The 17,348-nt window shown below is 39.2% G+C and overlaps 1 protein-coding gene across 10 annotated transcripts in view; it reads left to right on the forward strand.

Annotated features, from left to right (window-relative positions):
* LOC136838612 (claspin-like) overlaps window positions 1-17,348 on the forward strand; it is a 134,383-nt gene that overhangs the window by 56,708 nt on the left and 60,327 nt on the right. For all 10 annotated transcript variants that reach the window (XM_067103865.1, XM_067103871.1, XM_067103863.1 and 7 more), the window contains exon 9: window positions 6,936-7,143. In XM_067103865.1, the coding sequence (XP_066959966.1) occupies window positions 6,936-7,143 (208 nt within the window). The remainder of the gene's footprint in view (window positions 1-6,935; window positions 7,144-17,348) is intronic.

Genomic DNA, 17,348 nt, shown 5'->3' on the forward strand with positions numbered 1-17,348 from the left:
AAGAAAAGAAAATAACAGAAGAAGATTCCAACGTGTGGAGAACCCTTCATGATGAAGATTGTAATATGAACTATGAAGGTGCATCAGGAGGGATGGAAACAGAAGGAGCCATAAGGATGTTTTCAAGGTCACAAGATTTGGGATTCCGCTATGCCACCTTTGTTGGAGACGGAGATTCCAGCGCTTATAATAGTGTTTTAGTGATGAATGGTGGAAATGGACCGTATGAAAATTTAAAAGTTGCGAAACTAGAATGCATCAACCATGTAAAGAAAAGAATAACCAACAGAATGAAGAGACTAAGAGAAGATGAAAAAGAAGAGAGAGTAACAAGAACTGGAAAAAGAAGAAAATTTAGTGCTCTAAGTGGAAAGAATAAATTGTCGGATACAAATATTAGCATAATGACAACTTATTACGGCAGGGCAATCCACCGTAATATTGGTAAATCATGGATTGACATGAAGGATATAATGGCATTTCACCATATATTTAGTTCCAAAGAAAATCAACGTCATGGTCTTTGTCCAAAAGGGGAAGATTCTTGGTGCTACTTTCAGCGCAGCATAGCAATGGGTGAAGAAAGAGAGAAAATAGAGTTCAAGAGATCTTCAACAGTTATCAATTTAGATGCTGAGAGTGAAAGCAAAATAAAGGCAGTGTATGAAGCACTGTCTGAGAAAGATTTGCTTGAACGCTGTGTTCGCGGTCTTACACAAAACACAAATGAAACCTTCATTCCAAAATTTGGAACAGAGCACACAAGACTAAGTTTGCTGGAACACAAAGAGTAAAGTTTATAGCACAAACAACTGTGCTTGACCATAACTTTGGATACAGAAAAGCAACACTGTTCCAAGAATTTGGCATATCTTCGGCTCTTCAACGAAGCCTGGAACTTTAAGATAAAGAAAGAAAAAGATTGAGTGCCAGAAAGACGAAATTCCCAGAAAGAAAGAAAATACACAAGAAAACTCAAGAATATGAAGCTACTATAATACCCTAGAGTAATACCCTGCAACAAGATCAGACCAGGTGCCTAAAATTTATAATAATGTGTCTTAGGCACATAAATAATCAATTAATATTCTTATAATCATTTTGCATTAATTAATACCCAAAAATAAAAAATTAAAACCATAAAATTAATTGTAACACAGTCTTTTACATTTTTATGTAACTAAAACTTTAAAGGCCCGCCTCTCAAAACATAAGTTTTCACCTTTAAAATGCATCTCCTCCCTTAGTATTGGACCAATCTAAATGAAATTTTATATATAACATGGGGAAACATGATAGATTAATAAAGTTCCGGGGATTTTTAATATTTTGAGTTGCTGATTTTTGGTAATTTTTTTCTGTAATTTTTCCGTGAAAATTTCAAAAAAAAAAAAAAAATCATATCGAAGAAGAATTGAAAAATCAAGAATCCCTGGCCGTTTATTGAAGGTCCATATGTGTTTTATACATGGTTCAAATCCCATCCCTTAAAAACTAAAAGCAAAGGAGAAGATGCATTTTGAAAATGGCCATTTTTGGCCGAAAAACGCTCTGGCGTCACAAAACCTAAGGTCATTGACCAAAAATTTTTGTCCCCAGAAGTTCCACATAATGTCCTTGAACAGACCTCCTATATATTAACAACCTGTCATTAAAAAAGTGGGAAACCGGCTAACCCCCTTAAGTACAGGGAACAATTAAGTACTGTACCTAAATATTTAAATATGCATTGAAAAAAATACACAAAATAATGAGAAGTTGAAGATTACCTAAATCACATGGGTACTCAACAGTGATGAATGTTGATTGAAGATGATGATGAATTAACTGTGCAGCCTCATGAATGACAATGAAGATATGACTGCCCAGCAAAGCAGAGTTACATCTTCTCTGGGGGCGCCTCTTCCCCTTCTCGAGGCACTCCGTCCACCAATTACACTTCTCCAAGGTCTTCGGGAGTCTTTGGAGGGTCCTTCTTCTTGGGCTCGAGGAACATGGTGATAGGCAGCTACTGTTGCTGTTTCTTCATGCTGACAAGGAGGTTATTATAGGGCCCCATGCATGCATCAAGGGCATTTTGAAAACTTTATGGAGTGTTCCATATAAGGATCAAATGCCCCAGTCATCTCTTGCAGCTCCCTGGCTGCCCTCATAATTCGGGACAGATGTTCCAAAGACAGGCCCTCATCCTCCTCCTTGTCCCCTGAACCTGGCATTTCTTCTTCCTCGCTGGCAGACTTCGTTGGCTCTTCCAAATCCTGGTCCATCAGTGAGTCAGAGTGGGCATCATTGAGGGTGCCGACTTCATCCTCAGTGATGTCATCAGAGCCTTCTCCACCAAGTGTCCTCGCCAAGTCCCATGGTGGTCTGAAAAACTAATAGAATTGATAAAAATAAAACACCAGATTGGAAGACAATTAGATAATTTAAATAGTTCAGTAAAATAAATAAAACATTACCAAGATTAGAAGAAAATTTTTAAAACTAACTATACTGTTATTAGAAATTGATACATTTAAACCTCTGTATGACAAAATATCCACAAAATTAAAAAAAAAAGTAATTCAAGGAGGAATAATTTCATGGAGGAAATATGTATCAGATCTCTCTAATAAAACTCCCATACAGAAAATATGGGAAAAATTCAGGAAAATAAATGGTACCCATGTTAAACCACCTAGACGTGCCATATCAAAAGTTGGGAAAAGAATACTTGATCCAAAAGAAATAAGTAGTGTAATAGGAGATCTACACTGGATTCTCTGTCTAACATGAAAACCACATACAAAGATGATTTGAACGAAAAGAAATCACTATAGCTGTCTTTTTTGACATTGAAAATGCATATAACACTACATGGAGGTACGCAATACAGTAAACCCACCGTATTCACGGGGGATGCGTACCACACACCCCCGCGAATGGCTAAAACCCGCAAATACTTAGAACCCTTCTAAAAGCACTTAGAACCCTTCTAAAAACACTTAGAACTGCCTATTTTGATAGTTCAGACACACGAAAAAGCTAAAAATGCTTATACAGGTATTATCCTACTTACGATAGGGATTTGTTGGAAAAACATATCTTGAATAAAGCCTAGTCTAAACTAAGGTATTCAGTACCATGTACAGTAATACCTCAAACTTGCGCGATTCGAGTTGCATGAATTTACAGATACACAAATTTTTCATTGGAACCCAACTAATGGTCATACATGAGTTTTTCACAGACACGCGAACATTTGCGAACACTGAGAAACCCAGCAAAAGTGTTTGTTTAATTCTTTTGTGTAATTTATAAGTTTTCAAGCTTTTATGTGTAAATTAAATAACATTAAATATTATTAAAAGTAATAATTTCTCTCTCGCTTTTAGTGAGATGAATTTTTATGGTACATGTATACAGGTATGTTTATTTGTATGATAAATAAACTTTTTACCTAATAATAAGTACTAATTTTCAAATAATAAAATAATAATAATAATGATAATAATAATAAAACTGTAATTACAAAATTCGTATTACCTTGAACAAACAAATTCTTCCCTCATCTTTTGTAAGAAGGAGGTGAAGGCAAAAGCTCTCAGACATGTCACTTAACATGACAAGGAGGGGAGTGTTGCTAATCGGTGGTCAAATTTTTCTTGTGATTCTGTGTGTGTGTGTGTATGTGTGTGTGTGTTTATAATAATTCATAAAAAATTTCACTCTTAAGTAAGGACAACTGTTATCTCTCTCTCTCTCTCTCTCTCTCTCTCTCTCTCTCTCTTCGAAGTCTCTCTCTCTCAACTCTCATTGAAGTCAGCCAACCTCATGTATTACAGCAGTGTATCTCTGTATGTCTTTAACTGTACAGTAGATAACTTTGAATTGATCTAATTTTACCTGTACTGTTTACAAACTGTAATTGTGCCGTTCTAGAACACAGAGACATAGAGCATTTCAGAACAAAGAGAAAGTGACAGAATAAAGAAGTTTTTTAAAACGAGGTTGAGGAGACTTCTAAAAATAGATCGATGGAAGGGGGGAGAGAGTCACACCATTTCTTTTTTTAAGGGTTATGTATAAAGCTAACTTTTAAATGAAATTATAGTAACTTTAATTTCATTTAATATTTTAATACTGAATTTCCATCTTTTGATATCTAACGTAATAATAACTCTCTCTCTCTCTCTCTCTCTCTCTCTCTCTCTCTCTCTCTCTCTCTCTCTCTCTCTCTCTCGTGTGTTATTCTCTCAGTCTCCGTAGTAATTGATAAATAATTTCACTCTCTTAAGTAAGGACAACCCTTATCTCTCTCTCTCTCTCTCTCTCTCGTTCATAGTTAGCGATCACACATTTTTACAACTTATTAATTCTCTCTACATCTTTACCTGTACAGTAGATGGTTTAAATTGATCTAATTTGACCTATATCGTCTACGAAGTGTAAATACGCTAGTGCTGCAAATAAGTTTTAAAACACAGACATAATAATTAAGAATTGTATTAGTCAAAATATACAACACTGTTTGTTCATGAAAAAGCATTTCAGAACAAGGAGAAAAGACGCAGAATAAAGTTGTTAAAAAGAGGTTGAGACGATTCTAAAAATAGATCGGTTGGAAGGAGAGAGAGAGAAATTCTCATCCAAATCTGTTTTTATGTCAACCATTCATTTCTCTTTTTAAGGATAATGTATTAAGCTAACTTTTAAATGAAATTACAGTAACTTTAATTTCATTTCAAAGTTAACTAAATAATTTGGGAGCATGATTAGGGTCATATTTAGTGTTTAAACTTTAGAAATAAGCATTTATTAGCATTTTTAGAGACCATGCCAAACTTACGCGAAAATTCACTATAAAGTATACTCTATACATACATGGTATAGTAATTACTAATATCAGGTAATTCTGGCGCTTCATGCAGAGTGACTTTTGATAATTGAGTACAAAGAGAAATTGAATAACAAACAAGAATTAGCTCTTTAGAACACAAAAAGAAGAACTAAAATTGAAACACATAAAAATTTTATATTTTTTTTTGCATATGTGGACCTCCTGAAGTTCTACAGAATTTTTTTTTATAAATTTTATTTCCTCCAATTCCTTTTTATTTCATTCTATGACTAGATCTCCATCATCAGAGCACATAATGAAGACTACTTTTTAATTTGGGGCCATAGAGAACTAAAATTGATATGTTAAAAAATTTTATATTTGTGTACTCGGAACTGCAAAATTTCTACAGAATTTGCCTATAAATTTTATTTCCCCAACTCCTTTTTATTTCATTCTGTGACCAAAACTCCATCATTAGAGTATAAAAAGAAGACGAATCTTCAATTTGGCCCCATAAAGAACTAAAATTGTAATATTGAAAAATTTGACATTTTTTTGCCTAATTTGTACAGAATTTTTTTATGATTTTTATTTCCTTCAGTTCCTTTTTATTTCATTTTATGACTAAATCTCCATCATCAGAGTACATAAAGAAGACTAATCTTTAATTTAGGGCGATAGAGAACTGAAATTGAAACACTTAAAAATTTGACATTTTTTGCATACGCGGGCCTGCGGAATTTTTACATAATTTTTTCCTAAATTTGATTTCCTCCAATTCCTTTTTATTTTATTCTATGACTAAATCTCCATCATCAGAATACATAAAGAAGACTAATCTTTGATTTGGGGCCATAGATAACTAAAATTGAAAAGTTGAAAAACTTGACATGTTTTACATATGCGGACCTGTGGAATTTATACAGAATTTTATGCTAATTTTTATCTACTAATCATTTTTATTTCACTCTGACTAAATGTCCATTATCAGAGTACACAAAAAAGACTACTCTTTAATTTGGGGCCATAGAGAAATAAAATTGGAAAGTTAAAAATTTGACATTTTTTGCATATACAGACCTGGATTTTTGCAAAATTTTTGGCTCATTTTGATTTTCTCCAATTTCATTCAGAGTACACAAAGAAGGGTAATCTTTAATTTTGGGCCACAAAGAACTAAAATTGAAATGTTGAAAAATTTGAGGTATTTTTTTGCATACGCGGACCTGCTGAATTTTAAAAAATTTTTTTGATAATTTTGATTTCCTGCAATTCCTTTTTATTTCATTTTATGACTAAATCTCGATCATCAGAGTACATAGAGAAGACTAATCTTTAACCTGGGGCTCTAGAGAACTCAAATTGAAACATTAAAAAATGTGAACATTGTGGACCTGCTGAATTTTTGCAAAATTTTTGGCTAATTTTACTTCATCTAATTCTATGACTAAATTTCCATTATTGGAATATATAAAGAAGACTGATCTTTCATTTTGGGCCATAGAGAACTAAAATTGAAAGGTTGAAAAATTTTACATTTTTTGCATACGCAGTCCTACGTAATTTGCCCAGAATTTTTTTTAATAAATTTTATTCCTCCATTTCCTTTTTATTTCATTATATGATTAAATCTCCATTATCTGAGTACATACAGGAGACTAATCTTTTAATATGGGGCCATAGAGAACTAAAATTGAAAAGTTGAAAAATTTGACATTTTTTTCATACGCTGACCTGTGGAATTTCAACAATTTTTTTTTATAAATTGCATTTCCTCCAGTTCCTTTTTATCTCATTTTTTGACTAAATCTCCATCATCAGAGTACATAGAGAAGACTAATCTTTGATTTGAGGCAATGGGGTACTAAAATTAAAATGTTAAAAAATTTGACATTTTTTGCATACGCATACCTGCTAAATTTTAGCAAAATTTTTGGCTAATTTTGATTTCCTGTAATTCCTTTTTATTTAGTTCTTTAAAAAAATCTCCATCAACAGAGTACATAAAGTACATTTTGAGGGAAAATGGTACTAATGCGTAAATCAAGTAGAAGTGCTGCCTTTATTGTTATGGGTAATTAAGAAAACTTAAAATTTCCATTTTGCTTGTCAGATTATCATGATGATGGAACACTTCCTGACGAAGAAGAATTGACTGATGAAAGTGAGACTGAATATGAAACAGAGTCAGAGCCGGAAGAAAATGATATAATTATCAAGGATAAGAAAAAGAAGAAGAATGCTTATCTTGATGATGAAGCTGAAGAGGAGGATGGTATGGATGTTGAAGAGGCTGAGTATGGTGATAATGGTGACGAAAAGTAAGTTGTTAATTCCTCTCCCTCGATGTTTGACCACCTTCTTGACAAGGTGAGGGTGCTCTCGAGCCCTAGAATTTGTTCCTAGATTGAGTCCAAGAGCCCTTTTTATTTTTACATACTAATTTGGGTTAAATTTGCAGAATCTTCTACTTTTGGTAAAGTGTATTGGAGCTGATAAACAGGAAAAGGTATCATAGCTGGGACTGGGTTTATATCTGAAGGTAAATAGTGGAAACTGTGGTAGGATCATTAACTACCTGATAATGTTTGGACTTGAGAGATATCAGATCGACAGACCAAGGGTGGAGCTGTTCTGCAGAGCTGGGCCATGGATTCCAGAGGTGGTCTGGTTCTGGGGATAGGACTCTCAGCATTCTATCCGGTTTGCCCATAATATGGTTAGGGTGGGGATGATTGTATTCATGTAATACTTTTAGTCCCAACAAGCGGGTTTGGCTTACACTTGGGCCACTCTAATTGTGTTGTGTCATCCTTTTTTGGGTAGGGTAGGGGGTGTCATTTGGGAGTCAGCTCTCACTTTTGCTATTGGTGGAAGAATAAACTCTATGATATCTTTTTAAGGCTTTATTTATTTATTTTTTATTTTTTTATATTTAATCTTTATGAATAGTAAGAATAAATAATCAAGTAACCCTGGACCCTCTTATGATACCATTTTGGCACAGATGACAACCGCTGCACCCTCCTCTGACAGCTTGCGTTTGGAAAAGGGTAGGAAACCTATGCTCCAGCACAAAGCAAAAGGAAATTGGTTAGAAATGTATGTGAAAAAGGACCAGGGATATTTGAAACCTCTTATGATAAGTAAATAAGTATTTGACCTTTAATCTGGAAGATTCTAGTTGTGATATTTTTGACATGTACAGAGACATTATAAAGTGTTGTGGCCAAGAGCCTAAGATTTCATCTGAAGGTCGAGGAAGACTAACAGTAGAATTGGCTAAGCCAAAGAAAATGAAAAATTAAAAGCATTGTCACATCTCGGAGGAGTAAGTGGACTGCTCAGTATATGCTTTTTGGCATCACTCCTAGGGAATGATATATGCACCCAACTGATGATGTACTTGGAAGAGAAACTTTTAGAAGAATTAAAAGATTGTGTGATTAGAATTGAAAGGATGAAGAAGAATGTCAATGGAGCCTTAGTTTCATTGCCAAATTTAATCATTACATTTAATTCAACCCACTTACCAAATGTATTAAAAGCAGCATTGTTACATTTCAAGGTTAAACAATATATCCCAAGACCAAGATGCTGTTATTGTCAAGAATATGGTCATATATGTGGTGGGGTCTGGAAGGCAGAAGCTACAGGGCAAGCCTGCCACGTGACAAGTGTAATGAACTGGAACATGGTGTATGTCATAAAGAAGCAAAGTGTATACATTGTGGAGAGAACCATCCATCATCTTCACAGAATTGTGATGTGTACACTATGGAAAAGGAGATAGATACCCTAAGGGTAATGGAATATCTAGGTACATGAAAGAGACAGTACGGTATATGAACCCTTATATATATGTATTACGTTCTTTTATGTTTCACGTCCATTTATATACCTCCCTAATGTAATAAGTGTATGTTATTCACATATGTATATTATACGATATGTAATAACCAAACACAACACACACACACACACACCCTGTCTGGCAGTAATGTTTTGCCAATATGGGACCGCTCTGTTTCTGTTGTAAGCACATAATTTGTACCTCTGTGCATTTGCTAACTCCACTACTTTTGATATTTTGGTGTTTCCTTCATCCCAAACCTTTAGTGATAAGGATAACACACCGAACACACACGTGGCACAGTGAACTGAAGTGTCAGTGAAGGTTTTATTCAAGAGGATTTTCTGCAAGTGCATGGCTTCCAGCGCCATTAATCAGCGACGCTGTTGTTTGTGCTGTTTCCCGCCTCCACCCAGATTTTTATTGTGGATTTATTGTGCCTTAAGTTACAATGATCAGTGGTTTGTGAGCGAAGTGTGCAAAGTGTTGTGTCGTTCTTGTGTCCATTTTATGCTTTTGTGTGTTTCATCTAGGATTGTTACATACAAAACCTTGCTGCTGGCCCAAGTGAGAGTGCATAGCCTTACATTCAGTCCCTTCAGTTATTTCCAGGTAACTAACTGACCGCTGAGCCTCAGCAGAGCAGACACGCACATACGTAATGCACACACTTACTCGTTGATCCAGTAACTTATTATTTAAACTTTTTAAAAAGAATCTTTTTGTTATTTTAATATGTGTCATTTATTGCACATAATATTACACGTAATGGATGGGCTAGAAGACTTTCTAGGTCAGCCAGAAGAGACAGCAGACCAGGGGATGCCAGAAGCCAGTAGTGTGGGAGCTTATGCCCACAGTGGGAACACCTTGGGAGAAGAGTTTGCCAGGGCGTCACTGCCCTCTTCCCCCTATCCACCACTCCTTCGCTCTCACTACCAGCCCCTCCCCTCCACCCAACCGACTGGAACAGATTTCCTTCAGCTTATCAAGTTTTTAGAGGAATCTCGCCGATATGAAGAAGAGAAAAGATGACGTGAGTATGAAGGAAGAAGAGAACAAAGAAGTGAAGATGAAGAAAGAAGAGAAGAAAGAAGATGTGAAGATAGAAGAGCACAAGAGAAGTTATGCAGAAGAGAGGAAAATATGTGTAGATATGAGGAAAATGCAAGATTTACAGCTCTTATCCAGGCACGCTCGTCTGCCCATCCCCAGAGAGGATCGTTGGTTCTGCTCCTGAGATGAGACCTTTAGTAAGATTGTTGTGGTCAGAGCTTTCCTGTGGTGTTTAGGCTGTAGTGAACTCCCTGATCTGTGGGCTGAGTAGTTCCCTTGCAGCCAGCAGATTGGGCAAACTACTCTCTCCTCTGCTCACCAGACAGAAGAAATTATACTATCCAGAAGGTTCGGATGATACTCTCTTTCATCTTTACACAGCTTTCTGCCACCTGATGGATAATGCACCTCCTGAGAGAATTTGTCAGTGGGATTCTCCTCGAGAGAATTTGTCAGTGGGATTCTCCTTCAGTCATATACAATAGAAGCAGACAATTTAGAGTCCGTTATTATGGCCATAGTTCACACTATGTCATGGCTTGACTTTTGGCATTGTGCTGTGATACCCCCATTATGAAGAATTATTGTTGTTATCCTCTGTTGATGGATGGTAGCTTTTTACTGACTTCTGTGGCAAATTAGGAAAAGTTTCATGCTGTGTGGGCAGATGAGACTATGTTGCAGAAGGGGCTGTGGTGGGAGGCAATTGAAATGGCTCTTCACCAGTATCTAGAGTTTTACAATTGTCTTTTGCAAGTGAAGAAGGCAAGAGGAGGATGAAGGCCAGTCATAGACCTCTCAATACTGAACTGCTATATTCATTAGATTGGTTCAGTATGGAGGCAGCTTGTTTGGTGTTAGATTCCGTCAGAGAGGGAGACTTTGTGATCTCAATCAACTTTCGAGATGCACACTTTCACATCCCATTCCATTGGGTTTCAAGGGAATTTCTCTGCTGCTTCTGCTAATCCGTTTACTTAGGTTTAGCAAGAGCACCCCAGTTGCTTATGAAGTCATTCACACTGGTTTTGGGTTTAGCAAGAGCACCCCAATTGCTTATGAAGTCATTCACACTGGTCTCGGCCTGGGCATATTCAAAGTGCATCTGTTTGTTGTGATACCTGTATGATTTGCTAATCTTCACCCCTTCTGAGAGGCAACTTCTTCCAGATATTTTATTGTATCCCTGATCATATTCTCTTCCTTCCGTCTTACTTTTCACCCTCTCCTAACAATTGTTTCAACATTATTTTCAACACTGAATGACCTCATAGGTCCCAGTGCTTGGTCCTTGGCCTAAATTTTATATTCCAATTCTTTTTTTTTATACAAAAAATGCCCCTTTCTCCACCCACAGAGGCCATATGTACATACAAAAAGATGGTGTAGCGATGGGTTCTCCCCCTCGGAGTACTTTCGCGAATTTCTACATGGGTGCTGTTAAACGCCATTGAGAAACTGTCGATATATGTCCGGTATATTGATGACACCTTCATAAGCACCAGCACGGTGGAAGAAATAGAACACCTGTGACAGGCCTTCCACGGCCACAGTAGCCTTAGCTTTACCTTTAAACATTGCTGTGATTGTCACCTCCCCTTCCTTGATGTCCTTGTAGAGCAACAAGAGGGGCACTTGGTAACACAAGTTTATACAAAACCCACGAACCAGGGCATGTGCCTGAATGGTGAGGGCGAGTGTCCAGAGAGATACAAGCGCACTGCTATCAGTGCCTTCATCAGGATAGCTCTCTCACACTGATCCTCTTGGAAGGACACATACCGAATTAGAACGTGTTGCCCAGGTTTTAATTAACAGTGGGTATTCCAACCGGGACATCACAAAATGCATACAAAGGAGTATTGGCAAATGGTACCAGCAGGATCCTCGCCCCTCCGCCCTTGAAGACATCACTCTCTTTTACAAGGGAGTATTTCACAGGAAATACCAAGAGGACGAGCGAGCTCTTCACAGTATCATAGGAGGAAACGTCACCCATACATCCTGCAAAAAAGGTTAAATTAGTAATTTATTACAAAAGCAAGAAGACCAGTGGCCTGATCATGAAAAACAACCTGGCCCCCGCAGCACAGGACCCCCTGAAGAAAACCAACGTGGTCTACCAATACAAATGCCTTGTTCGGGAATGCCCCAGTGCCTATACTAGGATGACCACGATGAGATTTTCCAAGAGGATCTCCAGCCATGCTCAGGAAGGTGCCATCCATAATCACGGCAAGAATATTCACAGTACAGGCAGTCCCCGGTTATCGGCAGCCTTGGTTACTGGCGATCTGGTTTTACAGCGCTTGTCTAGCGACGACGATAACCAGATTTTCATCGCTGATAACCGGTTATCGGCGCTGATCACTAGTTATCGGCGTCACTAACCGGTTATTGGCGTCGCTAACCGGGGATCAGTGCTATTATCGCCGATTTTCGGTTAGCGGCGATTTTCAGTTGTCGTCATGCTGTCGGGAACGGAACCCTGCCGATAACCGGGGACTGCCTGTATTAGGATAACCCGAAAGGACATAATTCCTAATATCAGAATTATTGATAAGGCGACAGACCACTGCCGCCTCCACCTCCTGGAGGCCCTACACACCGGAAAGGAGAGACCTAGCCTCAACACCACGCAAGAGACGTCCCTCCTCCTGACGGTGGCACGTAGGGCACCACCCGCCAGCACCCTAGAGCCAGATGAATGAACCAGCCAGGTGGTGCCCCCATCTACCGACAGTGACCTTCCCTATACAGTACTACCCTCCCAATCTCCAACGTACGCATGCAGAGACCAGTGTGAGCATCGACCTCTGGGAGATGGTTTGGCCCCAGGGGCTTAATCCCTTGAATCATCCAGTGAAAATTCAGCCCTCACAGCACCGGACACCCAGGACACTATGAATGCTGTCTGACAACCCTATTCCAACCAGAACAAGCCCACCCTTCCTCGAGAATGAACCAATGATACGGTTGGAAACTTAGGTATTTTGCTACACCCTTAGAACAACGACGGAGATTCTACATGAGAATATGACAAATCCTGATTTCCTGAAACTACGGCGATCAAACACCACTTTTAACTTCCATTTCGTTTATGGAATAAAATTAGTATTTCAAAAAACCAATTCCTTATCGAGACCATGAACATCGGCCAGTTATTAGCAAATATCGGCCCTGACGAGAAGAAAATAATAAGAAGAATTGAGAAGACCATATTTAAAATCAATTCCACTGATGCTGCTGTTCTCTTTAACAAAATATTATTATTATTATTATTATTATTATTTAATCTTATTAATATTTGAAAGTTAGTACTTATTGTTAGATAAATAATTTATTGTACAAAACTAATAATAACATGCATCTCATCTCAGTAAGAGATAGAGAGAGAGAGAGAGAAATTGTTATTTTTATTATTTAATGTTATATAATTTACACATAAAGTTTGAAAACTTATAAATTACATAAAAAATTAAACTTAGACATCAAATCGCCTCTCCTTTCTTATGTTTCTCTCTTCATACGTACATTAATCTCGTCATATATATTACTTGTTGATATTTCAGATTCTTTATGTATCTTGTGTGCATCATTGTACGGCCTGTCCGCCGATGTATATACTTGCCTTTTACATGTTCTGTAACGCATTATATATGTCTTGTTTTGCCTGTTAACAAACACAACCTTCGTATGGACGCAGCGGGAGCCCTCAGGTCGCCGGCTACCTTTCCGTTTGCTTTCTGTATTATGAACACCTGTTGAGAATAACAAAGGATCAGTCTTTCACTTCTGACATTTCTTGAACCTCACACTAGTGACCCTGGAAAAGGGACAGGCTGCGCAGTATTGGCCCAGCCATTAACGGACTAAATACGACTGCAGCCTACCATCAGAGAGCCTTTAGCAGACTAACTACAGTGCAAAGTTTAGGACGTTCGCCAGTGGGCAAGGAGCCGCATCCTGTGCAAGGTGAGCAAAACGTCCTGGCACACAGAGTCTGGGGTTGGCGACTTCCCTCAGCCTCGTCGGCGTTTTGGCCACATCCACATCGATATCGTCGGGCCCCTTCTGTAATCGGGAGGAGCCAGATAACTCCTGACAATCATAGACCGCTTCACCTGTTGGCCCGAGGCAACCCCCATGGAGGAGGCATCAACAGTGTCATGCGCAGAGGCCCTCCTCTCCAGTTGGATCAGCTGTTTTGGGGTGCCAGACAGCATCACTATGGACAGGGGTCCAGCCTTCCTGTCAGAGTTCTGGGTCTCCTCAGCACCCTTGTTGGGTACAACTCTACACAGCACAATGGCCTACAACCTTGCAGCAAATGGAATGGTCGAGAGGGCGCACCACTCTCTTAAAGCAGCTCTTATGGCACGTTGCGCCGACGATAGGTGGAAGGAACAGCTGCCCTGGGTCCTGCTGGGTCTCTGCACCGCACCGAAGGCAAATGGCGATGCCTCCCCTGCTGAGAAAGTCTACGGGGAGACACTGGCAGTCCCTGGAGAATTCTTCCCGCCGTCGGCTGACGCCGCTGACACCCCCTCCCGAGGTTGAGGGAACTCGCACAGAAGTTAGCGCCCAGCCATAAGACTTTCACCGACAACCACCACCTTACACTCCTGTGCCTACATCTTCGTCAGGGTGGACGCCTGTTGGCTGCCCTTAACCAGGCCCTACAGGGTCCCCCACCAAGTCATCAGGCGGGCTGCCAAAGTGTACCTCCTCGACATCCACGTGCAAGAAGACTGGATCACCATCGACAGGCTGAAGCCGGCATTCCTGTTGGACAGCAAAGTACGCGAGGAAGAAGGCAGGTGCCCTAGAGTTCCCTGTCAGTACCTCCCCACAGACACACCCTCTCCCCCACCAAAGCAGGGTCCGGGCTGGCACAGGAAGAAAACACATCAAAGTAACCCCAGATGTCGGTTCACCCCACGCCCACAGTTCTCCAGGATCAGTGTCTGCGTGATTGAAGTTATTTTCATCCAATAATTGCTCCTAATCATTGTCTTTTTGTGGGGAGTATTTGTAAGGGCGTCAAATCGCCTCTCTTTTCTTATGTTTCTCTCTTCATATGTACATTAATCACATCATATATTTATCTCATTGTATGCATCATTGTACGGCCTGTCTGCCGATATTATATACTTGCCTTTTACATTCTGTAATGCATTATATATGTTTTTTTTTTTTTTGCCTGTTAACAAACACAACCTTCGTATGGACGCAGCAGGGGGCCTCAGGTATCCCGCTACCTTTCCATCCGCTTTCTGTATTATAAACACCTGTCGAGAATAATAAAGGATCCGTCTTTCACTTTTGACATTTCTTGAACCTGACAACTTTTGCAGGGTTTCTCAGGATTTGCAAATGCTCTTGTGTCTGTGAAAAACTCGTATATGACAATTAGTTAGGTTACAATGAAAAGTTCATGTGTCTGTGAATTCGCCCAACTTGAATGGCGCAAGTTTGGGGGTATTACATGCAGTCCCCGGTTATTGGCGGGGTTCCATTCCCGACGATGTGACGACAACTGAAAATCGCCGCTAACCGAAAATCGGCGATAATAGCACCGATCCCTGGCTAGCGGCACTGATAATTGGTGATCAGCGCCACTGATAAGAGGCGATCAGCGCCGATAACCGGTTATCAGCGACGAAAATCTGGTTATCGTCGTCACTAGACAGTCGCCGTAAAACCGGATTGCTGGTAACCGAGGCTGCCGATAACCGGAGACTGCCTGTACTGTAACTGGATTTTCGGTGACAATAACTGGATTTTCAGCATGGATATGCGCTGATACCCACCTAACAGAGGTGCCGTTCCCCGCTTATTGGCACCAATAAGCGCTGATATTCATCAATTTCTGGTTATTGGCGATTTTCGGTTACCGTCACGCCATCGGGGACAGAACCCCCGCCGATAATCAGGGACTGCCTGCAATCAGAAAGTTTGGGATCTTTCTCATTCGCTTTTTGTTTCACAGTTTGTGGCTATAACCCAGAATACTTTGGTTCTGGATGTTAGATTTGAGGATATTTTTGTTCCCTCTCTCCAGGACTTTGTTGGCAGAGACCCAGAGGAGATGTGGCTGTGCCCATGCCACACCCTTAAATGCTACTTGAAAAGGACAAAACCCCTCAGACTGGAGTGCAGACATCTTTTCATTAGCATTGGCCACTCCAAGAAGGTACTGAGAAATACAATCTCATGGGTTTTTGAGATTATAACATGGGTGTACAATTCCTTTTTGGCATAGTTGCATAACTGTCTTTGTTATCCAGGTCACAGCTGGTTCAGCAGAAGTGCTGTAATATACTCCATAGATAAAAGGTTTGGTTTGCATACCTAGGAAAAATGAAAATTTTACTTTTAAAAAATTTGTCATATTTATACAGGTACTTGATGGAAGCATTCAGTAGAGAAGCTGCACTGGAGGTGTACCTTGCATGTACAGTTTACCATCAAATTTCATGGGCTGTAGGCTCACTGATTTGATCAGTTTTAGGATTTTTATCAGTAATTAGATAAAAAAAATTTTTTAATTTTGCTGCAGCCATTCACGTAAACCTTCAGATGACTCATGTGCTAGACATTAACAAAAACTAAAGGATTGTTGGTCATAAATGCATAAAATAGATATACTTAGTGGTCAGGCATTTCATTAGACCAGTAGGAGGTTACAGGTATCATGACATCCCATGATTGCATTTGCAACCTGGAGTATGACTTTTCCAAGTGGTGTTGAACTCCAGTCAGTTGACAGGAACTACGTTCCACCTAATGGGTAAGCCTCCTCTTTAAAAGGGAATGGTTTGTGTTTATGTAGGAACATATACCAAATTGTATAAGTAATTTGTATTTTTCTTAGATGTACAAACCAGAGCATTTTATATGCTTAAACCCACCTCAGCTGCCCTGCTAGGTCCCTGCAGCTGAAGGAAAAGTAACAAGTGTTGACAGGTGAGTGAGAAGTATTCCCTGCTCACCCCCATTAACCACTGTGTTACAAAGTTCAACAACCATTCTGGGTTGAGGTGAAGGACACCCCAACAGTAAGAGGCTTTTGTTTGTATATCTAGGAAAAATACAAATTATTTTGACAAATTTTGATGTTAAAATATATAAGATAATATTCCTGCCAGTACTATACAGGTCTTGGGTTATGACCGAGGTATGTTCGTAACCAGATTTCTGACGTAAGTCAGAACACCTAAATAAGCACCTACATCACCCACCTTAGTAACTCAGTAATAAAGTCATAATCTAGGATATCAAAACATTTCTATGACATATATGGACTAAGAAAAATACATGGACATAAGTGTAAAATACAGTAATGTGAATAATGTAAATAATGAAATGAAACTAAAAAAACAAGCAATTCCTTACCTTTATTCCTATGGTTGGCTTGCACACTGGAGGGGGTGTTGCAAGGATGGGAGACAGGCTTATTAGGAAGATGAAGCTGAATAGGCAGGAGAACTTGCAGTTGTTGGAGATACTGGGGCAGAGGCAGGACAACCTACAAACATTGGAGATGCTGGGACAAATGAGTCTGGAGAGGCACCTGAGATAGAGGCTACAGTAACTGTTGCATGCCTCTTAACT

The sequence above is a fragment of the Macrobrachium rosenbergii genome, chromosome 5 (genome assembly GCF_040412425.1).
Source record: "Macrobrachium rosenbergii isolate ZJJX-2024 chromosome 5, ASM4041242v1, whole genome shotgun sequence".
NCBI classification, from domain to species: Eukaryota; Metazoa; Arthropoda; class Malacostraca; order Decapoda; family Palaemonidae; genus Macrobrachium; species Macrobrachium rosenbergii.